Raw genomic sequence first — 21,785 nt, 5'->3', positions numbered from 1 at the left:
AAGGGATGCTGGGTGATGCACCTGGGCTGGCTCAACTCAGGAGAAGGGCTCCAAGCCTCGGGAAGAAGAAGCAGAATTATTAGCCCCAAAGGGACCACAAGGAATGTGACAGCGGGCTTCTCAGAGGAAACCACAATGACCTGCTTAAGTCCCAGGATGTCAGTAAAGCCCTAGGGAAAGGGGAGGCCCAATAAAGGCTACGATGTAATGGCTCACGCCCTGGAGGCTCAGGGTTGATGTAAATGCCTCAGTTCTTGTGCACTTGGGTTTGCAGCTTGAGGTTCAGTCTGACACTTAATGTCCTACAAGCATCAGAAGGAAAAAGAGAAGTAAACGTCCCAGCCCCACTTCCTCTGGCTTCAATCCCGCTAAAAGAACACTGACAGCACTTCCATCTCCCCTCAGCACCCCCAGCGACCCTCCTGCTGGGCCCTGGGCTGGACCTCAGGGTGGACATGTGGACACTCATGCCAAGGTTGGAGAAGGCAGAGCTGAGAACCAGTGGCAGCTCCAGTTAGTTCCCTGGGCGAGATGGAGGCTTAGGGAGAGGGTCTGTGGGTGCAGTAACCCCCATCCTCTGCGACAGCCCCAGTAAAGATGAGGTGGGGGCAAAACCAGGGCTGAAGCCTGGAATGTTAGCCTGAGGGCTTTTCCCATGGAGAGGGATGAGGAAAAAGAGTGGGATGAGGGGCTGTGTCTAGCACTGAATTAACAGACTCAAGATGGAAGAGGTGTTCTCCCTCGGGGTAGCAATGTATCCTGGGTATGAAAAAGGGGCAAGGTTCCAAGGTGGACTTAGACTTACAGTCCCAGAGACTGTAAGAACCAGGAAAGAACTTAAGAGAACCAGCACTGATGAAGCCCTACTATGTGCAGACACGTCACACTCACACAGGCATCAGCCCATTTAACTCTCACAGTGGTTCCCACATTAACGATGAAGAAACTGAGGCAGAGGGATTAAGGCCCAGGGTCAGTCAGCTACGGTGCAGGATTGGAATAAGCTGGCCTGTAACAAGTCGATGATGAGGACTTTGAAAGCGAAGAACAGGACGCTATGAGTGAGAACATCGAGGGAGTCTTTCATTAGACGGAACAGTGAGGCACATCTCCCTGAGAAGGAGTGATGCTGAGACCTGACAAAACCAGGCAACTGAAGAGTAGAGAAAATGACTGCAGCGAGAGGGTACGGCACGTGCAAAGGTCCTGAGCCAGGAAAGACTCGGACATGCCCAGGGAACTGAAACATGACCAGTGTGTCTGGAACATTTTGAGAGAGGAGAAAAGGGGCTCAGAGAAGACACCAGATCATGCAGGACCTTGCAGGCCGTGGTGAGGAGTTTAGGGTTCATCCTTTGGACCAGCGGAAGTGCCCAAAGGGCAGAGGCTGACTGACCCAGAGCCTAGCACTGAGCCTGACACATGGGAGGGGCTCAGTGAAAGGTTGTGGGACATATGAATACATAGAGCCACACTAGATTTCCAAAAGGATGGAAACTGCTGGCTTTACAGAAGGAAGAGGAAGATTTCAGCCTTTGCCCATGAGAAGGACAAACAATTTCACCTAATCCAAATTCACTTTCATGGCTCTCTGCCTAAGAAGCACACGGAGCTGCTGCGACCCACAGGTGCATCACAACAGAATAACTTCAGTAATCATCATCAAATGCCTCTATTTAGAAAAGCTCAGAAGATTGTATTAGTCCACTCCAATATTTATGAAATGCCACTGTGCCATAATAAGGGTCTGAGAAAATTAAGATTAGGAGCAAGGGTTGCTCCTTCCAAGAGCGAAAGTGGCATGGTGGGAAAAGTAGCGATGTCACGTGGCTGCCGGGAACCTTGGTTTTCTGATCTGTAAAATGGAAGGATGGTAGCAAAGATTTAAAATGTGCTCTAATAAAGGGCCCAAAGGCATTTAATAACATTTATCAGACATTTCTTCATCAAAGAAACACTTGATAAAGACTATTTGCCCATTCATCCATGCATCCATCCAACACAATGGTATTTCGTACATACTGTGTGTGACGCACTGAATGGAGCAGTAAAGATAGTCCAGGAACAAGACTGCCGTGGTCCTTGTTCCCATAGAACTTCTCATCTGGCGATACAGTGTACACCGAACAAGTAACATCAGTGATGCGTGTTCCCGAGGAAAAGAGCAGGGTGCAATGGGGGACATTTACAGAGAGAGCAGACCCAGACTGGAGGATCTGGGGAGCACCGGCCTAAGGAAGAGATGCAAGAGCTGAGATACGAAGGGGAAGTACAAGAGAACGGGGTGGAGGTGAAAGTTCTACGGAGAGTGCCAGTCTCACGTGAGTCCCTGAGGCAGGAAAGGGTCTGGAGCATTCTGGCAACTGAGACAAGCCAGTGTGAAGTGAACACGGCGGGGGACTGGGATGTGGGGGGCTGGACCCCTCGGAGGCTACAGCAGGGCACTGGTCTCCTCTCTCAGAGCCAGAGGAAAGCCTCCAAAAGATTCTAGGCAGAAGCTGGGCGAGAGAACGATAATGATAATGAGAGGGAGAGATAATGTGAACGGGCCTACGTTCTAGAACAATCTCTGGCTTCTGTGCAGAGAGTGGGTAAAAGTCAGAAGAGGAAGCCGAGAAGTCTGCGTGAAAGGCTTCCAGTGACCCAGGCGAGAGGAGACGGCGCGTGGCACCGGGGCAGCGGCGGCAGAGATAGAGAGGCGTGAGCAGACCTGCGATGGGCTCAGGAGGTAAAGGGGCAGGACGGAGTGATTGACAAGGAGAGGGGAGAGGGGAGAGGTCAGAGAGAAGCGTGACCCCTGGGTTTCTGAATCAGCACGAGTGAGGAAGTGGCCTTTTGAGACAAGGAGCATTAGAGCTTGAGTAGATGGAGATGAATCAGGACTTCAGTTTGGGAGATGTTGAGTTTGGAGAGTCTGCATGACCCCACAGGGCATCCAGTGGGCTAAAGATGAGCCGCAAGAGCCTATGTGTGCGTGCAAATACACACACACCACGCACACACACACGCCACGCACACACATGCACTAGAAGATCTGAAGTTATTTGGCCAACATCAAAGCTGGCCACACAGAGAACAGCAGATGCGGTAGGTAGCCTTCAGCAGAGGTGCACTGCACGCCTGGGGTTTCCAATGGAAAAAGTGATTCTATCACGTAAGCCAAGACATTTTTGAAAGTAAAGTCAGCATTTTAAAAACACTACGATGGGACAACAGGCATAGAGGTTGTCCCATGGTCACCTTGCTAATGGGCACGTGTAGCTGTTGATGACTCTGCGCACTCACGTCAAGCACGATCCCACCAGATCTGAAAAGCTCAATTTCGTACCATGTCGCAGCTTTACGGTACCTGGGGCTGTGTCTATACTCGGGAGAAACGTACACAAACAACGGATGCCCTTAATAGGAACTAGATAGAGCCATCCAGTAGCCTCCTGCTTTGGGGCCAAACTCAGAGTCAATAAGGTCACACGGGCCACACCCTCACCTAGACATCTCTGAGCATCTCTCTCCAGCTTAATGACATCCTGGCAAAGCTGTGTCTCAGAGCAGCTGGGAGGACAAGGCATCCGGGCAGTGGGCTGTGTACACGAGTTCCTAAGAGATGTCTGACGGCAACTGAAGTCATGGGGAGAGTTGAGGCCATCCGTGGTGTGATGGTTAATTTTGTGTGTCAACTTGACTGGGCTAAGGGATGCCCAAATAGCTGGTATTTATACCTGGCATTATTTCTGGGTGTGTCTATGAGGGTGTTTCCAGACTTGATTAGCGTTTGAACTGGAGAATTGAATAAAGCAAACAGTACTCCCCAATGTGGGTGGGCGTCATCCAATCCTCTGAAAGGCCAAACAGAACAGAAAGGCACCTCCTCCAGGTGTATCTCCCCTAGAATACATTGGCTGTGACTCTCATAGGCCTACATCACGCAGGTATTCATCAGGAATGTATATTAGGCCTTCAGTCCCACTGGTGAAGGATAAACTTGGCATTCAGAATGTCGGGACAAAAACTTTATGAGTAATATTTGGACTGTAGCGGTTCCCTTACATATATACAAGCTATGTCTGTGTGGCCCAGAAGGAAAACAGTGACCTCAAATTCTTGAGAAGCTTTCTTCCCCCCAAATCCCACTACTATCAGCCTCCCAGACAAAACTCAGTGATGCCCCACTGGTAGCTAAACCTTAGAATCTCAAAGCTAAAAGAAATCCTAAAATGTCCTGAATCCAGATGACATATGACTTCGTCCATATGCTTAAGAATTCACCCAGCCTTGGTCTGCATACCTCTGGGGATGGGGAACTTATTACCAACAAAGTTATCTACTGCCCTCCCCAACAGCTTGATCCAGAAGAAAGTTCTTCCCCATGAGTCATCATAAAAGCTACCACCCCCAACAGAGCCTGAAACACAGTTGGTCACGTACCTGTAGGCACCGCTGGGTCCAACATTGGTTTCTCCCACGTGTTAATCTGCTCCCAGGTAAACCCATTGGTCCCCAGGGCCACGCTGTAACCACAGTTGCTGTAGTGGTCATCAAAGGAACAGCCACCTGCAGACAAAAGAGACGTGAGTAAATATACCCTTGTGTCTGGGGCTTGGTTCGTTACCCCCGTCTCATCAGCTCTTCATTTACAGCTTTGAATTTTAAACTCTGGAGGAGATTTTTTTTCAGGCAAGCAAATTGGATTTTTATATTTGCTTTGGCGCTCTCAAGGAAGACATTGGCATCTGCAGGCCCCCTATTTAAAAAAGTTAATAAGGCTAGTTACATTGATTTCAATCTTCCTTCCTGAGAAAGTAAACAGCAATGTCTCATTCTCAGCAGGAAAAATGAATGCCAGGGCATGCCTCTGTAATTGCTTCCTCCAACATGGAGAGATGCTGCAAGGCTGCAGAGCAAGCACTAGCTTCAGAGTCTTGAAAAACTAGACACGAATCTCAGCTTTGCAAAGCTGGGTCAGCTTGGACCAGATGCTCCGCCATCTGTGTCTCAGTTTCCTCACCTGGAATATGGAGGGAAAGATCCACTTGACAGAAATATCAGGAGGATTAAATGGAAAAACATACAAAAACTGGCACAGAATAAATTCTCAACACCCACCTCCTTCCCTATAAAAGAAGTTTTCGTGGAGTAAAAATCAAATGTGTAGAGAATTAGACAATCATGCACCTGGAAGATAATACAGTCAAGGCTGACAGTATTTAAAGCTTCTCCCTAAAAGTCCAAGCCATCCATCACCCACCACTTTGCAATGAGTTGTGTAAGCTGGATTTTGCTGAGCATATGCTATGGGCTCTAAGTCCCCTCCAGGTGACATTAAGGGAGATGTGTGGTATGGAATTGGGGCTCCAACTAGGAAATGCTGGTCTCTCCAGAGAAGCAGGAGGTGACTATATGCTGGAAGGGGAAGGGGAAGGGGAAGAGGAGAACTAATCAGGGCTCTAAAGTTCAGGAGCATCTCCATGAGCACAGAGCAAGAGGCAGAGTACTCCGGGGTGAGCTGGCAGGACGCACAGAGGAACAGAGAAAGCACCAGGACCGAGTTTCACACGCGGGTCCACAGTCCCACTGCCCTTTCTTGTCTCCTTACTGCTCAGACCTCATCACATCACAATCTCCCTCCCCTAAACAACCATTGGTTCCCCCATCACACATCCAAACCACATCCATGGTTCTCCTCCACGTACAGAAACCACCCCTTGCTAGCCCCTTCCTGTGTCTGCAGCCTCATGTAATATCGCACCATTGTCTCCATTAGCAACAAAGGACAAAATCCCTTCTCTACCCCCAGACCTGGGATTTCCTCTGCTTAGTGCTGGTGGAAGGCCTGTTGACAGATCTGATACACACTGCTAAAGTAAACCTATGATGGCAAAGCTCTCTCCACTTCCTTTCTTGCAGAGTATGGAAACCCAGAAGAGTTGGGCTGGGCAAAGGAGAGCTGGACCTGTTTTGGTAGTGCAAGGGTTGGGGCTTGAGTTGAGAGAATTAAATAGCTTTGCACTAAAAAGCAACAGGAATTTGCAGTATAGACACCTAAAGAGAGAGGGAAGGAGAGGGAGAGAGAGAGATCCAAGAAACACATTATAAAGCAGACACCTACAGAAGGTGAAAGCCAATGAGAAATCTCCTGTGATGCGAAATGGCTGATGAACTGGTAGAAACTAAAATTTCTGTTTACTTTCATTGATTCGTTCTTTCATTCACAATTATTTAATTGAGCTCTTAGGGTAGATCCAGGAGAGTACAAGGTGCTATCTATACAGTGGTTTACAAAAGAGGCATGCTATCACTAGCATGAGTGAGGCAGACAGACAGTAAACAGGCAAACTAGTAAGTAACACTGCATTCCTGTATGTGCTATGAAGGATGCGGTTGGGGTGACTGAGAGGACCCCTAGGCTGATGTGGTCCAGGAAGCCTTTCTGACCATGAATTGGAGACAGTTCCCTGTCCTATGATGTTACGTCCCTCCACTACATCCAACTCCACACTGAGAGCTGGCGACATACAACAGCCCTGTGTCACTGGTGCTTCGGGAAACAAAGGGAAGAAGGGCAATGCCCAGTGTGGATGGACAAGGGTCAACAGACAAGAATGGAAGTCCCAAGTGTCAGAGGCAAGAGACAAGAGGAAAGGTCAGGGGAAGAAAGCAGAGGAGACTTCATCCCAGATAGAGTGGACAAGGGAGACCTCTGAAAGGCAAGGACAGAGGCAATCAACCAGCTTCCACTAGACAGTAAGCTTCAGAATGGCTGGGAATGGCACTGGAACAGAGGATGGGCTTAAGAAATATCCATTGATTGAATGAACCCATAAATGTGAATGGGATGCCAGACAGAGACCAAACTACGTTCCAGTAACAGTGAGCCCACAGCGGTCCCCAAGCTCCACCTGCTCTTTCCATTCTCATACTTACTTATCACTTCTAATACCTAGAAAGCTTCTTCCCCATATTGCCTGCCTGAAAATTCCAAACTATATCCTCCCCCAAATCACTTCCTCTATAGACCTTCTCTGACCAGAACAGCACAGTGAATGCCACAGAGACGAAAACACAACACACTCCATTTAAAATTTAGAAAATAGTAGCAGCAGCAACAGTTCCAATTGCTCAGAGGGCCACCCTCCCATCCTTACACCACCGCTGCCTCACTGGAGCCTGTCTCCCAGCCTGTGGAAGATAAATCAACCACGTCAAAGCCACTGACAACATCCAGATCCCGATGTGCTGGAATTAGCAAGTGAGGGGAGCCTGCAGCATCTCAAGTGTTCACGGGCAGAACTGACAAATCGTCCTAAACTGAGATAGCATCCAGGGCTACAGAAAGAAAGCATGGCCAAGATGACGCTAGGTGCATGGCGAACTGTTGAAGTCTTCTCTCTTGGGCACACAAGAACTCTGTGTTTTCAGGCCACCTTGCATCTGGGGAAAACCATGTGGTAAACCTTGGAAATGTGCAATAAAGTGATACTCACCATGTGCAAGACTAGCCCCCCCAAAATAATCTCTTACTAGCAATCCTTCTCACCCCACTGTGAAGACCTTCAAAGGTGTACTTGAAGGCAATGCCATCAAAGGAAGAAAGATGTCTAGATCCCTGAGACATTCATTGGAGGTGTGTCACCCAGACAGTCGCCTGACCGGTAATACTGTCACTGAACATAACAGGAGCAAAATGCCGACTTTTCTAGTCTTAATATGCCACTGACATCTTAGGGCTTAGTTATTACCATAGCAGAGCCTTGCACATCCTGACTAATATAAGAAGCGTGCTCTCTTGAGCATTTGCTCCATGTCAGGCAATAAACTAGGCACTGATTACGGACACTGTCACCTTTGCTTTCACTTAATCCTCGCAACTTTGTGAAGTAGATTTTTATCCCTACTTAAGTATAAGGTAATTGATGCATTAAAGGGTTAAACGACCTGCTCAGGTAACACAGAAGGAAAGTGTCAGAGGCAAGTGTAAATCTATGGTGACCTAACCACAGAACCCATGCTCTTTCTAATAGACCAGAGAAAGAATGTATTCCCCAGAAACCAAGGACCAAGCCTTTCACTTACAAGGTGATGAGAGGGGGTTAGGAAGATAAAGTGCTTCCAAGGTGGTTGTGTCTTTCCCATTTGAATTCATTACCCTGCTTATTATCCTAGAAACATTTAATGACGTTTTTTGGTTTTTGTTTTTTACAGGTCTGTGCAGGGGCACAGGATTGACAGATATGATTCTTACCCTCACAAGGTTTGCAGAGGACAGGGAAAGATAACCGCACAAACATACACTTGAGGGTGTGATGCAAAACACACTTTTACAGAGATATGTCGAAGCTCAAAGGAAAAATTATTAATAAATTTTACTTAATGGTCTAATTAATCCAATTCTCAGCTGTGTTCTAGACAAGATTTAGGAGGGCTCAGTTATACCTCTGGGCATCCCAGCTTACATATCCCAAGCAAGGTCATATCAATCATTTGCCCCTAGTCTCCTGGATCAGGTCAGTCGTCCACCCCTCACCTCCCTTCCTCCACCCAATGGTAGATGGCCTGCTCAGCTGCCCCCGAGCTGAGTGCTGGCAGGTCCTGGCCCTCTACAGGGTAGGGACCCCTCTCCTCTTCACAGCCACCCCCGGGCACCTCACTGCCTCCACCTGCGAACCTCTGGTGACCACTTCAACTTGCAGCCACTGAGCCAATGTCTTTCCAACAGTCTGTTCTTTGATACTGGGGTCCCACAGCAGCAGGCCTGTGGCCCCAGTGACCTGGTTCTTATTTTCAGACCACAGCCCTCTGTTTCCCTTGAAGAGGGGCTGGCTTAAAGTAGAGCCGAAAGCAGCCTTACATTCTGTTTTGAGCCACTATTTCTTTGGGACAGCCAGGCCCACCTGTCAGTTCTATGCCACGCTGCCAGAATTTGTCATCTATTGTGTGGACCTCAGTGTCTCTCAATACAGAAGAGTTTCTAGGAACAGGCCCCTGTCCTGCACTTTATCACACATGTATGTCCAAACTCCAGGGGTACACATGGTTCATGACTTTTCTGTGCAGCTCCTGGGCTTCCAGCAAAGCAGGATGCATGGCCTAGTGATCGTCTGAAGTATTCCTGTGCTTTGTATAGATCAAGAAAATAGACCAAAAAAAAAACAAAAAAAAACAAAAACCATAGACCATGTGGTAACTGGTTACCAATCTACCCTCTATCAACTCAAGTCCAGCCACAGTAGATGGACAAACACAGAAGAAGGAAGTACAGCATGATGGCAAAAGGCAAATTGAGGACAGGAGAAGAAAGACAAGCAGGACAGAAGGAGAGAGTTACAAGTCCACCCTGCAATTTCCCAAATGTCCACCTGCTGAAAGGGAGTTACCTATTTGACTCTGAGCTTCCGGAGGCCAAGAGAAAAAGGACAATCTGTTCAGATACTGGACACTCTGTGTTCATACAATAAAAGCCAAATGGCTCAGGTAAATTACAACCATTCCAGGTGCTTAGATCACACGAGAACGTCTCCAAAGGGGTACTGGTAACAGAAATCCCATAGCCCATAATGAACAATATCTAAGACAGCATCCACACATGGGGCACGTGGCCAATTTCATGAGACTATTTCTCATAAGCATTCTCCATATAAATTGATAGCATCACCCAAATATACAATTTAGGAAAAGCAACTCACTGGAGCCCAATATGACACAGTCTAGACACCTGCTCCCTGTCGATCTGACTTGACCCAGAGATAAGTTTTGAAAGCTATTCAGGAGAGAAAATATACTTGATAAATATTTTTTTAGCAAGCCTCCCTGAATTTTCTTCCTCTCAGCCAACAGACCGACAAATAGAGTGGTTATGAGCTCAAGATTATACACTCTGGCAATGATCTACACTGCCAGAGGGTGCAGCCCCTCTAGCTCACCTTCCTTCCTCCTTTCTGGGCCTTCATTTTCTGGGGTGCAAGATGGATCACGAAGGAACCTTCCAGTGGTCAAGGTTAAGGATTCCAGAGGCTCAGAAAGGCCTGGGAACTCTCAGGAGCCCCAGAGAGGCAGCGCCATGCCACCAGCCCAAGGACGAGCTACTGAGAGCCACCAAAGGGAGAAGGAAGGAGAGACTGGCTTCCCGTGCACTCACAGCATGAAATACTCAAACGCACGATCCTGAGTCTCCTTGCGGCTCCTCTTGCTCTTTCAAAAATTATGTTTCTCGGGCTTCCCTGGTGGCGCAGTGGTTGAGAGTCCGCCTGCCGATGCAGGGGACACGGGTTCGTGCCCCGGTCCGGGAAGATCCCACATGCCGCGGAGCGGCTGGGCCCGTGAGCCATGGCCGCTGAGCCTGTGCTCCGCAACGGGAGAGGCCACAACAGTAAGAGGTCCGCGTACCAAAAAAAAAAAAAAAAAAAAAAAAAATTATGTTCTCTCTCTCTCGGTGGAATTCCTTGGCACATAACACCTGCTAGAAAAGGGTCCAGACCATCTCTGCAGGTGTTTGTGGCAGGCTACTTGGGGAAGACTTATTGCTGGAGAGATCCTCCAAAGACACTCACTTGGATGCTCGCCTCATTCTGTTTTAAACTGGTCCCATTCAACTGATACCAACTCCATCACTATCATTTTGGAAGAAAACAAAAATCTCCTAAAACGACTCCCACCCCCAGAATTGGGCTCAGCCTCCAAAGCACATGTCCTGGTTTGGAGAAGGACCCCAATAATTGAGGGAGGACAGGGCAGTGCAGCCACAGGCCGAGGGAGGACCCAGCGCTCTCTCTCTACACAGGGACAGAGAAGCTATTTTCCTGGACAGGTTGAGGTCAAAAGGTAGCAAAGGCCCCAGATGCTCTGATGTGAGTCAAGCATATAAAGTCAACAGAGAAATGGAAAACGGTAGCAAGGAAATTGGATTTTGAAAATCCATTTGGGTTTGGTAATGTATAGCATATCAGCATCTGTAAGGGAAGTAAAAATAGTGCAGGATACATACTTTAAGATACATTAAAGCATAAATAAAGTTTATAGTGCCAATCAGAATTTTTTTAAACATGAGCTCCTCTTTCGAAAACGAGAGCGGAATAGAATTCAATAAAAATATAAATGTGTCTGCTCCTGCATTTCTCAGATATGATCCTGTGTATTCTTGAACAGAATTGAGTTCGGAAGAGAAACGAACGGTTTTCTGGGTTTCTGCTCTTTCCCAGGCACTGTACTTGAGCTATGTAAGTATATATTTATATATGTATGTCTATGAATGGAGGTTAAGTCTAACTACCCCCACTCCCTAAGACAGGGGTCAAGCGACATTTTCTGTAGAGGGCCAGATATTAAAGACGTTCACCTTGCAGGTGTACTGGTTTTCTCTTGCTACCCAACAAGTTACCACAAACTCAAAACAACACCCATTTATTATCTCCTGGTTTCCGCAAGTAAGAGGTACGGACAAGGCTTCACCTTATCAGGGCCTCTCAAGGCTGAGGTCAAAGTATCAGGGGACCTGCTTTACTTTCTGGAGCCCGGGTCATCTTTTGCATGGTGTTCCGCAGAATTCAGTTTCTTGTAATTACAGGATCAAGGTCCCTCCTCTCTGGCTGGCCATCATCTAGGAACCACTCTCAGCCCCTAGAAGCTACCCACAGTTCCTGCCATAAACCCTCTCATGTCTCACATCTCTTTCTGGGTAAGACTCCATCCTTTTTAAGGGCTCATCTGATTCAGTCAGGCCCACCCAACCAAGATCTTCTCCTTTTTGGTTAACTAAAGTCAACCAACTTGGGAACTTTATTACATCTGTGAAATTCCTTCTCCTTGGTCACTAACATAACCTAATCATAACAGTGAAATCTATCCAATTCAGAGTCCCTCCCAAAGGATGGGAATTATACAAGACATGAATACCGGGGGCCAGTAATCTTGGGGACCAATTTGGAATTCTGCCCACCACAGAAGGCCACTGGGTCTCTGTCACTATGACTCAGCAATGCCATTGGAGCAGAAGCAGCTAGAAGCCACAAAGAAAGATGGGCAGAGTTATGTTCTAATAAAACTTGATTTACTGACACTGCACTTTGAATTTCCTATGATTTTTCACGTCACAAAACAGTATTCTTCGTTTGAGTTGTCTAAACCTTTAAAGATGTAAACACCAATCCTCCTTTGTGGGTAGAGTACAAAATCAGTGAAGGTCCAGAACCGGCCTGCAGGCTGTACTTTGCGAACCTTTGCTTTGATGCCATAAAAATTTCCAATTTTAACATGGTCACAGAAAAGTACCGTGTTTCACCATTTGAGTGCTTAATGTCATGTGCTTTGGATACCTCCTTCCCATTTCTCAGTTGTAGAACGTCTCTTCCTTCCTCCCAGAAGTGCAAGGGGGGACATGTTATCCACTGCCTTCCAAAGCTACACTCCCGGCCGGCTTCTTTTGAGAGAAGCACAAAAGGTAGCTGGATTTAAATAAACCCTTCAGGGACATCACAGCATGTGTTCTCCATGGGTGAGGAGAAATGCTCCAACTTCACAGACGAGGAAACCAAGGCCAGAGCAGGTGACATTCTCAACACCACCCAATCGGAGGCAGAGCTAAGACTCAAATCAAGGACTCCTTTCTTAGCCAGAAAGTCTGACAACCAGGGCAGACCTCAGCTACTACATTCACGGGAGACCCAGTGCAAAACCAAAATGCAAAGCCTTTTGCTTAAAAACTATTAAGAATTTCAACGTGGCCATAGCAGAACATTAAACTAAGTATGGGGTCCTTCCAAGTGCCAGGCCCTGGGTGACTACACAAGCCATACACCCATGAAGCCAGCCCTACTCTGTGGACACACACATTCTAACGATAAAGCTCGCCGGCCTCCACGTCATCAAGATGCTGCCCTTGTTCCAACAAAGATTTTGAAGGCAGGGCAGTATCTAAGTGGCTTATTAATCGCGGGCAGGCTATCGTGGGTAGGCGAGTCTTGCCCCCGGAATGAATGTAAACCAGCCTGGCATAAATTGAATTTCTCTGGGGAATATCTAATTGAATTTGCAGAAGTCTATGCCAAGGGGGGTGTTTAAAAAAGTGCACAAATATGATAAGAAGGCCTTCACACCATGATACCTAATTCAGTGAGCAAAAACAAAGGCAGGGCACGTTCCAATTAGTGTGGGATTTATTTGCTTTTACAAATCCAATTAGTAGCACGTTTTATGAAGTCATCTAATGTCAAACACTCATGGACTCAACCGATAGCAACAATACTCCTAATAGGAAAAAGAATGTTTTAAAGCTCTTTGAACAGTGAATTTATTATAGATAAGATGATGTCTCTCTGATGGCTCAGGCATTCCCCAAGGACCAGGGAAACAGGGTCTGATCTGTTCATTTGGTTCTTTCTCCCAGAGACTCTGGGAGGCAACTCAGGTTAATTTGGCCCATTATAATAAACCCAGGAAAACAACAAAGGTGGAAGCAAGCAAAGGGACTTCAACAGAGAATGATGACCTTGCTGCTGGGTGTCTTCTAGACCAGAGATGTGTTCTGACTTCCAAGGCAGCACAGTGGAGCAGGAAAAGACAAAGCTAACAGAAACAGCGACCTTCTAGAACCTGTTCCAACACCCTCACACCCGCTCCAGACTCCAGTGTTTTCTCTCTTTGAGAGAACTAAAGAGTTCAAGGAGATTAGCGTCCCTCGAGCGTGCCAGCCTTGCGTCGTGGATGATGATTTCTGACCAGTGAAACTGAGCATCCGTAGGGTTTAAAGGTATGGACTCTGGAGCCAGCATCCCAGCTTTTTTTTTTTTTTTTTTTTTAAACTGTGTGACCTTGACCAGGTTATTTAACCTCTATGTGCTTCAATTCCTCATCTGTAAAACGAGGATAATCATAGTGCCCATCCCTTGGGAGTTGTGATGAGGATTCGGTAAATGTAAAGACTTGGAATGGTGCCTGGCACATAGTAGGTTCTAAGTAAGTATTTGTTAAATTAATATTTAATCCCAATATATGCATTAGAAATGGGAAAGATAGCTATGTTGTCTGTGTCCACGTTGCATAATCTCAAAACAAATAAAATATTTTAAAGAAACTATCTGAGCTGGTCCATCACATCCTGTATGAATCAGCAGTGCCCATGGTGATAAGCTATTGATATGCGCTGTCACTCGCAGCTTCATTTGCCACTTACTGCTGTGTGACCTCAGGCAACTCACCTAACCTCGCAGGTCAGAGATTCTTCCCAGGTAACAAAGGAATAAATTAAACTCTCTCAAAGGGCACTTCGATTTCTGACACGCTGGGAGATGGCGACTGTGCATCCACATATCACCCAGCTACATTTGCTAGGATGCTGGTGGGATACAGGAGGGCCAGGTGTCCCCTGGAAATAAAAGCCTCTGTTCAGACCAGCTTCCCTGCGGTGTCTGCCACGGGCCTCAGTCTGGTGCATCTTAATGTCCTACAAGAAGAGAGCACAGTGGAATGTGGCAGGCAGATTTCCAACTCCTCATATGTGCCAGCCCTCCCAGGCTCCTGGAGACAGCAGGGAAGAGGGCTGTCTGCTCTGCCGCAGGCAACGTCTCAGCACATGCGGTTCTGCATTGTGACCAGGAGGAAAGAACGAAGGAGGCGCACATGTGTGGGGTCAGCACTCAGCTTCACCCTGCCAAGAGGATGCGGGTGGGTGAGGGACAGTGGTCACCTCCGGTTAAAGTGAAGATGGCTCAATTTGGAGACCAGCTGGAGAGTCCACCAGCCTGAACAGCGGCCCCACCCAACCCAGCAAGTCTGTTTCTGTTTCCCCCAAACAACCCGGGAGCAGATTCAGGGATTCCGCTGCTCTCCCACGTTTCAAGAGGGAAAGGGTCACCTGGCCCAGTTCCTAAATTTACAGGTGGGCAGACAGGCATCAAAAGGACAAGGCTGCAAAGAGAGGGGTGCAGAGCTGTGATGGAAGCCAGCTCCCCTGGCCCCGGGCCAGAGCTCTGCCCACTCAGAAGCCGGAATAGCATCTTTCATCTTTTCTCACACCGTGGTGATGTCTTTTTTTCATTTTTATTTTTGAGGGAGCAGTGAAAGAAAGAGATGGCCGAGGGTCATAACCCATTTCAGGGAAACTTTAGATCGGCTGGGAAAGGTGAGTAAACGTTTCCTCTACACAGAAGAAAGGGCTGACACTGCTTTCTGGCAGGAGTCGTGTCATCTTCTGAAGACCTCGGAAGCCCAAGTCAGCCGGATGGCCTCAGAGTCTTTGCACTGCTGTTCCCCCTGCCTGGAACACTCTCACCCTAGCGCTTCACGTGGCTGGCCCTGGGCATCTCCCACATCAAACGCCACCTTCTCAGAGAAGCCTCTCTGAACATTCCACGGGAATCAACTTCCTCTCTTCCCCAATTCTTCTCTAACATACCGTCTTGCTTCTGTTCGATGGTGTTATTCATACCCCCTGAGTAACTCCGCAATTATTCATTTACTCATTTGTTTATTTTCTGTCTTCCCACCACCCGTTTAAGTCCACTGGAGCAGGAAGCATACGCCCATGTTCTTTGCCACTGAATCCTCAGGACATATCAAAGAGCCTGGCACTTTGACGCTTGAGAGCTTAAGGGAAACTCAATACATGCCTCAGAATGAATGAATGAATGGAGTGTGACGAAGTGTCAGGAGTGCAAGAGGGCAACAGAGGTTGGAGCCCAGCTTGGTTCTGGCACTTTCTTTATGACCTCTGGTGGGTCAGAGAAAATCTCGACCCTCCACTTCTTCATCTGTGAAGTGGGAACAATAATTACAGCTGCTGGTGCTGATTGAGTGCTTACTGTATACTGTACAAAGTGATTAAATTTGCGATTAAATATTCTCATTTAATCCTCAAGGAGCCTCATGATACTGGTACTATTACTACTCATGCTTTATGCATGATGAAACTAAGAACCAGCTACATAACCTGCCCCAAATCTCACAGCTAGGAAACGGCTGGATTGGGGTTTGAACCAAGGCAGTCCTATTCCAAACACCACAGTCTTAGTCACTAGGTCATAACTCTAAGTGACCACTAACATTGCTACCTCTACAGGAATATCTGGCTTGCTAAACACCTCTTCTTCTGAAACTGACTTATTATTTTTTCAATAAATTTATTTTATTTATTTATTTTTGGCTGTGTTTGGTCTTCACTGCTGCGCGCGGGCTTTCTCTAGTTGCGGTGAGCGGGGGCTGCTCTCTGTTGCGGTGCACGGGCTTCTCATTGCGGTGGCTTCTCTTGTTGTGGAGCACAGGCTCTAGGAGTGCGGGCTTCAGTAGTTGTGGCTCTCGGGCTCTAGAGCGTAGGCTCAGTAGTTGTGGCGCACAGACTTAGTTGCTCCGCAGCCTGTGGGATCTTCCCGGACCAGAGCTCGAACCCATGTCCCCTGCATTGGCAGGCAGATTCTTAACCACTGCACCACCAGGGAAGCCCCTGACTTATTTTTAACACATAATTTTTTCAAAGGAAAAAAGAAAGAGAAGCAGCCACACATCCTGAGCCCTGGTCCAGCAAGACCAACAAGGTCAGGCTCCTGGGTCTCCACTCACTGTCCTGAAGGTTCAAGGTCATGAGGAGTCACATGGTCCACACATGGCTCTCTCTGGGTCTCTGGTGCTCCCTTTGACCTCACTGTAAACCTCAGCTCCATTAGTGACATGCCCTAGAGAACCTCAGGAGAGACGACAGCCAAGTGCTCCTACCTGGCCCAGCAAGGAGTGGACTCTTGTAATAATCACATCAAGAATCCCCGGGAGAGAATATCTTCAGGTCATTCAAAGCTTTCCCAAGTTTCACCTTGGGAAAAATCAGCCTTCTGTGTCTACTCTGTATAACTTTAAATAATTAAGTGGCAGGCTCTTTACAAGCACTACCTTATTTCTCTTACAGCAGCCCTGTGAGTTGCTCTTTGGGATTCAATGCACAATTTTGCAAAGTTGGAATCTGGGGCTCAGAAAGGTTAAGTAACTTCCTCAAGGGTACACAGCTTGTAAAGGGCAGAGTCAGGAATCAAATTACTTTCAATCTGACCCCAAAGCACAAGCCTTCTCAACGCTATGATCATGTCTCCTGCATGCAAAACCAGTAAACTCCTCCAGTTTGGCGATTCTCATGCCTCCTTATTATCTCTCTGAATTAACAGCCCATGCTTGAATGACATTCAGTAATCCTAGATCGGGTAACTACTGTGCGCCAGACATTATTCTAGGCACCAGAGACAGAGCAGGGATTAAGAGCTGTGTGTCCCTATTTCACAAAGCTCATGTTCTAGTGGGAGCCGAACAAGGAAAACATGGAGAGAAATAAAGCAGGTAAGGTACCCACCTTGGCTTGTCACATACAAGCATACTTTGAACATGAGGGGCATTCAATAAACATATCCATAAGGTGGATACAGAAGGTGATCCCTGCTATGCCTTGCCAGGCAACAGGCCAGCCATTCATAATAATAATAAATAATAATAAATTAAATGCCAACATAATACCATTTAATCCTAACAGTCATTTTATGATCCAGGAATTACTCATCCTCATTTTAAAGATGAAGAAACTGAGATTCCAATGAGATAAGAACCCAATCCAAGTTCCCTACATTGGTGGATTCTCTCTTTCCTTTCCCCAAAGGCCAGCATTTCTCTGCTACAGAATGCCATGCCTACAAAAGCTTCAGAAACATTTAGGACTGGTTGACGATATTGGTTTATGTACTCAGTTTTTATATGTATATTAACATTTAATTACATAAAGTAAAAATTAGGTTTGCCCACAGTCAATTAAACTCGATAATAGCATCCAGCGTTACATAAATCACCCAACTGATCATTGTGTAGATAAAATATTTACTGAGGTCTGAATATTATCGTAAGTATAGTTGCTGTGAGCTCTCTCAAATCAGTTAAGCTTTGGCAAATCTGCCTGTGGTGGCCAGCTGGGCTCCATCTACCAGGGCCGTTAAATGTGCATTAAATGTGGAATGAAAGATTCCATTAAGGACAGAGGCTAAAGGAGCCTCAATGAGTCTAAAGTTCATATTACCTGGATGCCACGATTGGGTCAGTCCACTAAGAGTGTGTTCTGAGGTCTTAGGGATGCTGACGTGCCTTAGGTAACTGCAGTTTCAGCTGTGCTAGCATGTCAGCCTGTTAAATCATTAAACTTGTGCACTCTTTTTCTCAAATGTTGATACTTCGGTTCCCTGGAGAGGTAAACCTCACTAAGACAGAGGCACCCACAGATAGGAAGCAGGCACTCTGCTAGTAATTAAGGAAGTGGCCTTGGATGAACCTTTCAAAAAAAGGCAGCATTGTTCATCTCTGTTTGTTCTTTAGTTCTTCTACGTCCTTGTTAAACATTTCTTGTGAAAAAAAAAAAGTGCATGGTAACAGGCGAGCCACTAGTGGGTCTTTATGCTGCTACTATGTGAATCTTAAGTCTAATGAAGATTTGTGATTAATAATAAACATTTTGTTGTCCTCCTCAAGAAATAAAAACAAACAAAAAAGATAGCAGGGCTGTCACTAAGGTTCCTAAGCACAAAAAACACAGCCAGTATCTCAAAGCTGCCCCGTCTCCACCTCTCTAACACCGAGGAGTTCATGTCCAGGACACATAAGCATGTTTCTCATCTTTGGAACAAGCACTCAGCCACTTCTAGCTCTATGCACATTTTTTTAAAACTGAAAAGTCCCAACGCACAGGATCCTATGAGTGCAGCCCCTGCCAGCATGACTCCACCTTGGGCTAAACTCTCGGAACAGAAATGAGCTTCTAACAAAGCCACTACTTGCTAAACCACATCATAGCTCAGGTCCTGACAGGTCAAGAGCAGCAGGTGGTCTTGAAGATGGAGGATTTGCCTGGAAGAAAGGAGCCTGCATTACAGGTTTGCCTCTGCCACCAGCTGGTTGCATGAACTTGGCCGAGTCACATTCCCTTTGAAATGCAACCTGGCAGGAAGCTCCTAACAGCCCCTCTTAGAACCTCAACACCATGCCTAAGAAGACACTGGAAAAGGTGAAAACTTCCAAAAGAACTGAAAACAATAAAACTATCATTAGCATCCGGAAGAAACAGAAATGGATTTAAACATTCAAGCAGCAGACCACTCATGACACCCTTGTTATAATCTGGAAGAAGAAAAGTTAAACCTCATCTGCCTGGAATTCACTAGGCAGACCATGTGTTCCTTCCACACCATTAACCCCCAAGTTCAGAAATGCATAGTTCTTAACAACTAGGAAACCACAGTCACTAGCCCTCTAATGAAGAAGACTTGCTCCAAGCACTTGGAGTCTCTCTTCCTTACCGTCTCCTTCCTGCATTCAGAAAATAAAATCTTCCATGTCCTGGCTACTGTAAATAGTGCTGCAATGAACACTGGGGTGCATGTGTCTTTTTGAATTATGGTTTTCTCAGGGTATATGCCCAGTAGTGGGTTTGCTGGGTCATATGGTAGTTCTAATTTTTAGTTTTTTTCAGGAACCTCCATACTGTTCTCCACAGTGGCTGTATCAATTCACATTCCCCCCAACAGTGCAAGAGGGTTCCCTTGATTCACTTCATCGGTACAGCAGAAATTAACACAACATTGTAAAGCAATTATACTCCAATAGAAAATAAAAGAAAATAAAATCTTTAGGAAAAATAATAAAAATGATTATGATTACAAAAAAGGAATACAGAGGAAAACGCAAAATAAATCATCATGAAAACTTAAGAGAAGATCGCTAAAGATGATTTACTACAGGAAGCTGACGAATGCTGTAAAAAAACATTCAGCATCTTCATAGGATGCAAAGAGACCCAGGGCTTTGTGAAACAAGAAGAGAAAAAAGCTACAAAGGGAAACTAACGTAAGACGCAAAGACAATGGGATTGGGTGACCTGTGGGTTAATAAAGAATTTCAGGAAAAGTTAAAATGCAAAAAGCAGAATCAAAACCAACATTAGCGAGAAAGATGGTGGCATAAGAGTAAATTTCCCAAACCCTCCGACCTCAACACTGACTGAAATGAAGAAAAAATTCCACACAAAAGTAGCAAAGAAACCATAAATGTTGAAGCTTACAGTGTTGTATTTTTTTCTCATGGACTTAGAAGATGCAAGACAATTGGGGCCCACCCAAAATGCCAGCAATCTATTCACCATGCAACTCATTCTTGAGAGAACTGCACAGTCTGATGGATGGAATTCCGGGAAATCCAGTGGTATTTGCCAGATGGGATGCCAGGGGCTGTGAGAGGGAGAAGCTGTGGAAGAGAGAAAGGATGCCCAATTTGGATGCCTTTTGCCCCTCTTGCATCAACAGCATTTTAAGACCTCATTAGACTGTTTCTGGCTTTTTCCCTCTAACCCATTCTCCCTGGGGCCCTGGGGCCTACTCTCATCAGGGAGAGCCCACAGACTGCAAGGCTAAGAGCTGGGGGTAGAAGGAAAGGGGTGAGAAATGGCAAAACGGTTTTTCAGACGAGGACCAAGAGCAACCACCAAACTAACAGAAGTCATGAGGATCATACACCTGTCCCCCACGGCTGACACCCTGAAGCCAGGGGAAAGGGCACCTGGCTCGGGTACCACCGGCAAGTGCATGAACACTTCCCCGAGGGGCAACTACCTATAAGCCTGCAAAGAACTGATGGCAGAGAGCCCTTTCATGTTTCCCAGGGCTCTGGCCATAGCAGCTGCAACTCCACTAATGCAGAAAGAAGCAAAACCACATCCCGACCACACCCCACTGGGAAGACGGCACAGCCCATGGGTGATGAGCAGCTTGGAGCCCAGGCTACGACCACGTGACCTTGGACAAGCCACTTAACCTCTCTGAGTTTCAACTTCCTCATCTGTAAGAAGATAATAACATTACCCTCCACCCCAGGAGCAGGTCTGAGTGTTGTGAGCCTGAAGCTTAGACAATTTGAGGAGGGGACGTTCTTTAGGGAAAAGACCACAAACTGAGAAAAGGGACTATTTATTTGAAAGGAGAAAAGAAGTCACGACAAATAATAAACTTCTAACAGCCTACAGGTACCACAAACATCATGCAGTCCAGAAAAATAACATTTTTATTAATTATCCTCCTGACAGCATATTCCCTTACCTTCCTGGCTACATTCCCTCTTCCTGACAATAATTTTACAATATCATTTTTTATAGAGAGAGTAGAAACTTCAAAATCCCCTCTAGCAGGTTGATTGAAATTTGTTTATTATTATTAATAATTGCTTAAAGTTTCCTTCAAGTCCACCAGTTATTATTTCTATAGCGTAAACTTTAGGACTGTAGTCAAATTGGGGGAAATCACTATCAAATTTCGTTCATGTATATTCCGTAATACTTCAGGGTATTACAAGTGTGCTTGTGTTCTGGGTAATCATAAATAATCTTTGATTTGGTGGTATCATCTGTGTTCCTGTCAGTCAGTTCCACACCAGGGCAGTTAGTAATGGTTTAACTATACACAGGAAAAATATATATGAAACATATGTGTATACGCATATATATACTATATTGCATATGTGTATATGTACTATATAATACATATATACATATAGTACATATATGTATATATTTACATGTATATTATATATACTATATACACTATATATTTGAAATACATATGTATCTGTATGTGTGTACATATATATATATATATATATATATATATATATGTTTATATCTCCCATTAACTCAAACTAAATTTCAACTTCCACTTACCTAGGGCCCTAAAATGCCCCTGACTACTCCAAAAGCCCCACATCCAACCCCTCACCTCCCAAAGAAAAGTATGATAAAG

The 21,785-nt window shown here is 46.0% G+C and overlaps 1 protein-coding gene across 1 annotated transcript in view; it reads right to left on the bottom strand.

The window, feature by feature from the left end:
* Positions 1-21,785, bottom strand: part of PTPRT (protein tyrosine phosphatase receptor type T) — a 1,082,400-nt gene that overhangs the window by 769,713 nt on the left and 290,902 nt on the right. The window contains exon 2 of the mRNA XM_027078280.1: positions 4,426-4,551. Within this exon, the coding sequence (XP_026934081.1) occupies positions 4,426-4,551 (126 nt within the window). The remainder of the gene's footprint in view (positions 1-4,425; positions 4,552-21,785) is intronic.

This window comes from Aethalodelphis obliquidens, unplaced genomic scaffold, assembly GCF_003676395.1.
Source record: "Aethalodelphis obliquidens isolate GAN/ISIS:26980383/991018 unplaced genomic scaffold, ASM367639v1 scaffold42, whole genome shotgun sequence".
NCBI lineage: Eukaryota > Metazoa > Chordata > Mammalia > Artiodactyla > Delphinidae > Aethalodelphis > Aethalodelphis obliquidens.
This window is presented reverse-complemented; position numbering and strand designations above follow the sequence as displayed.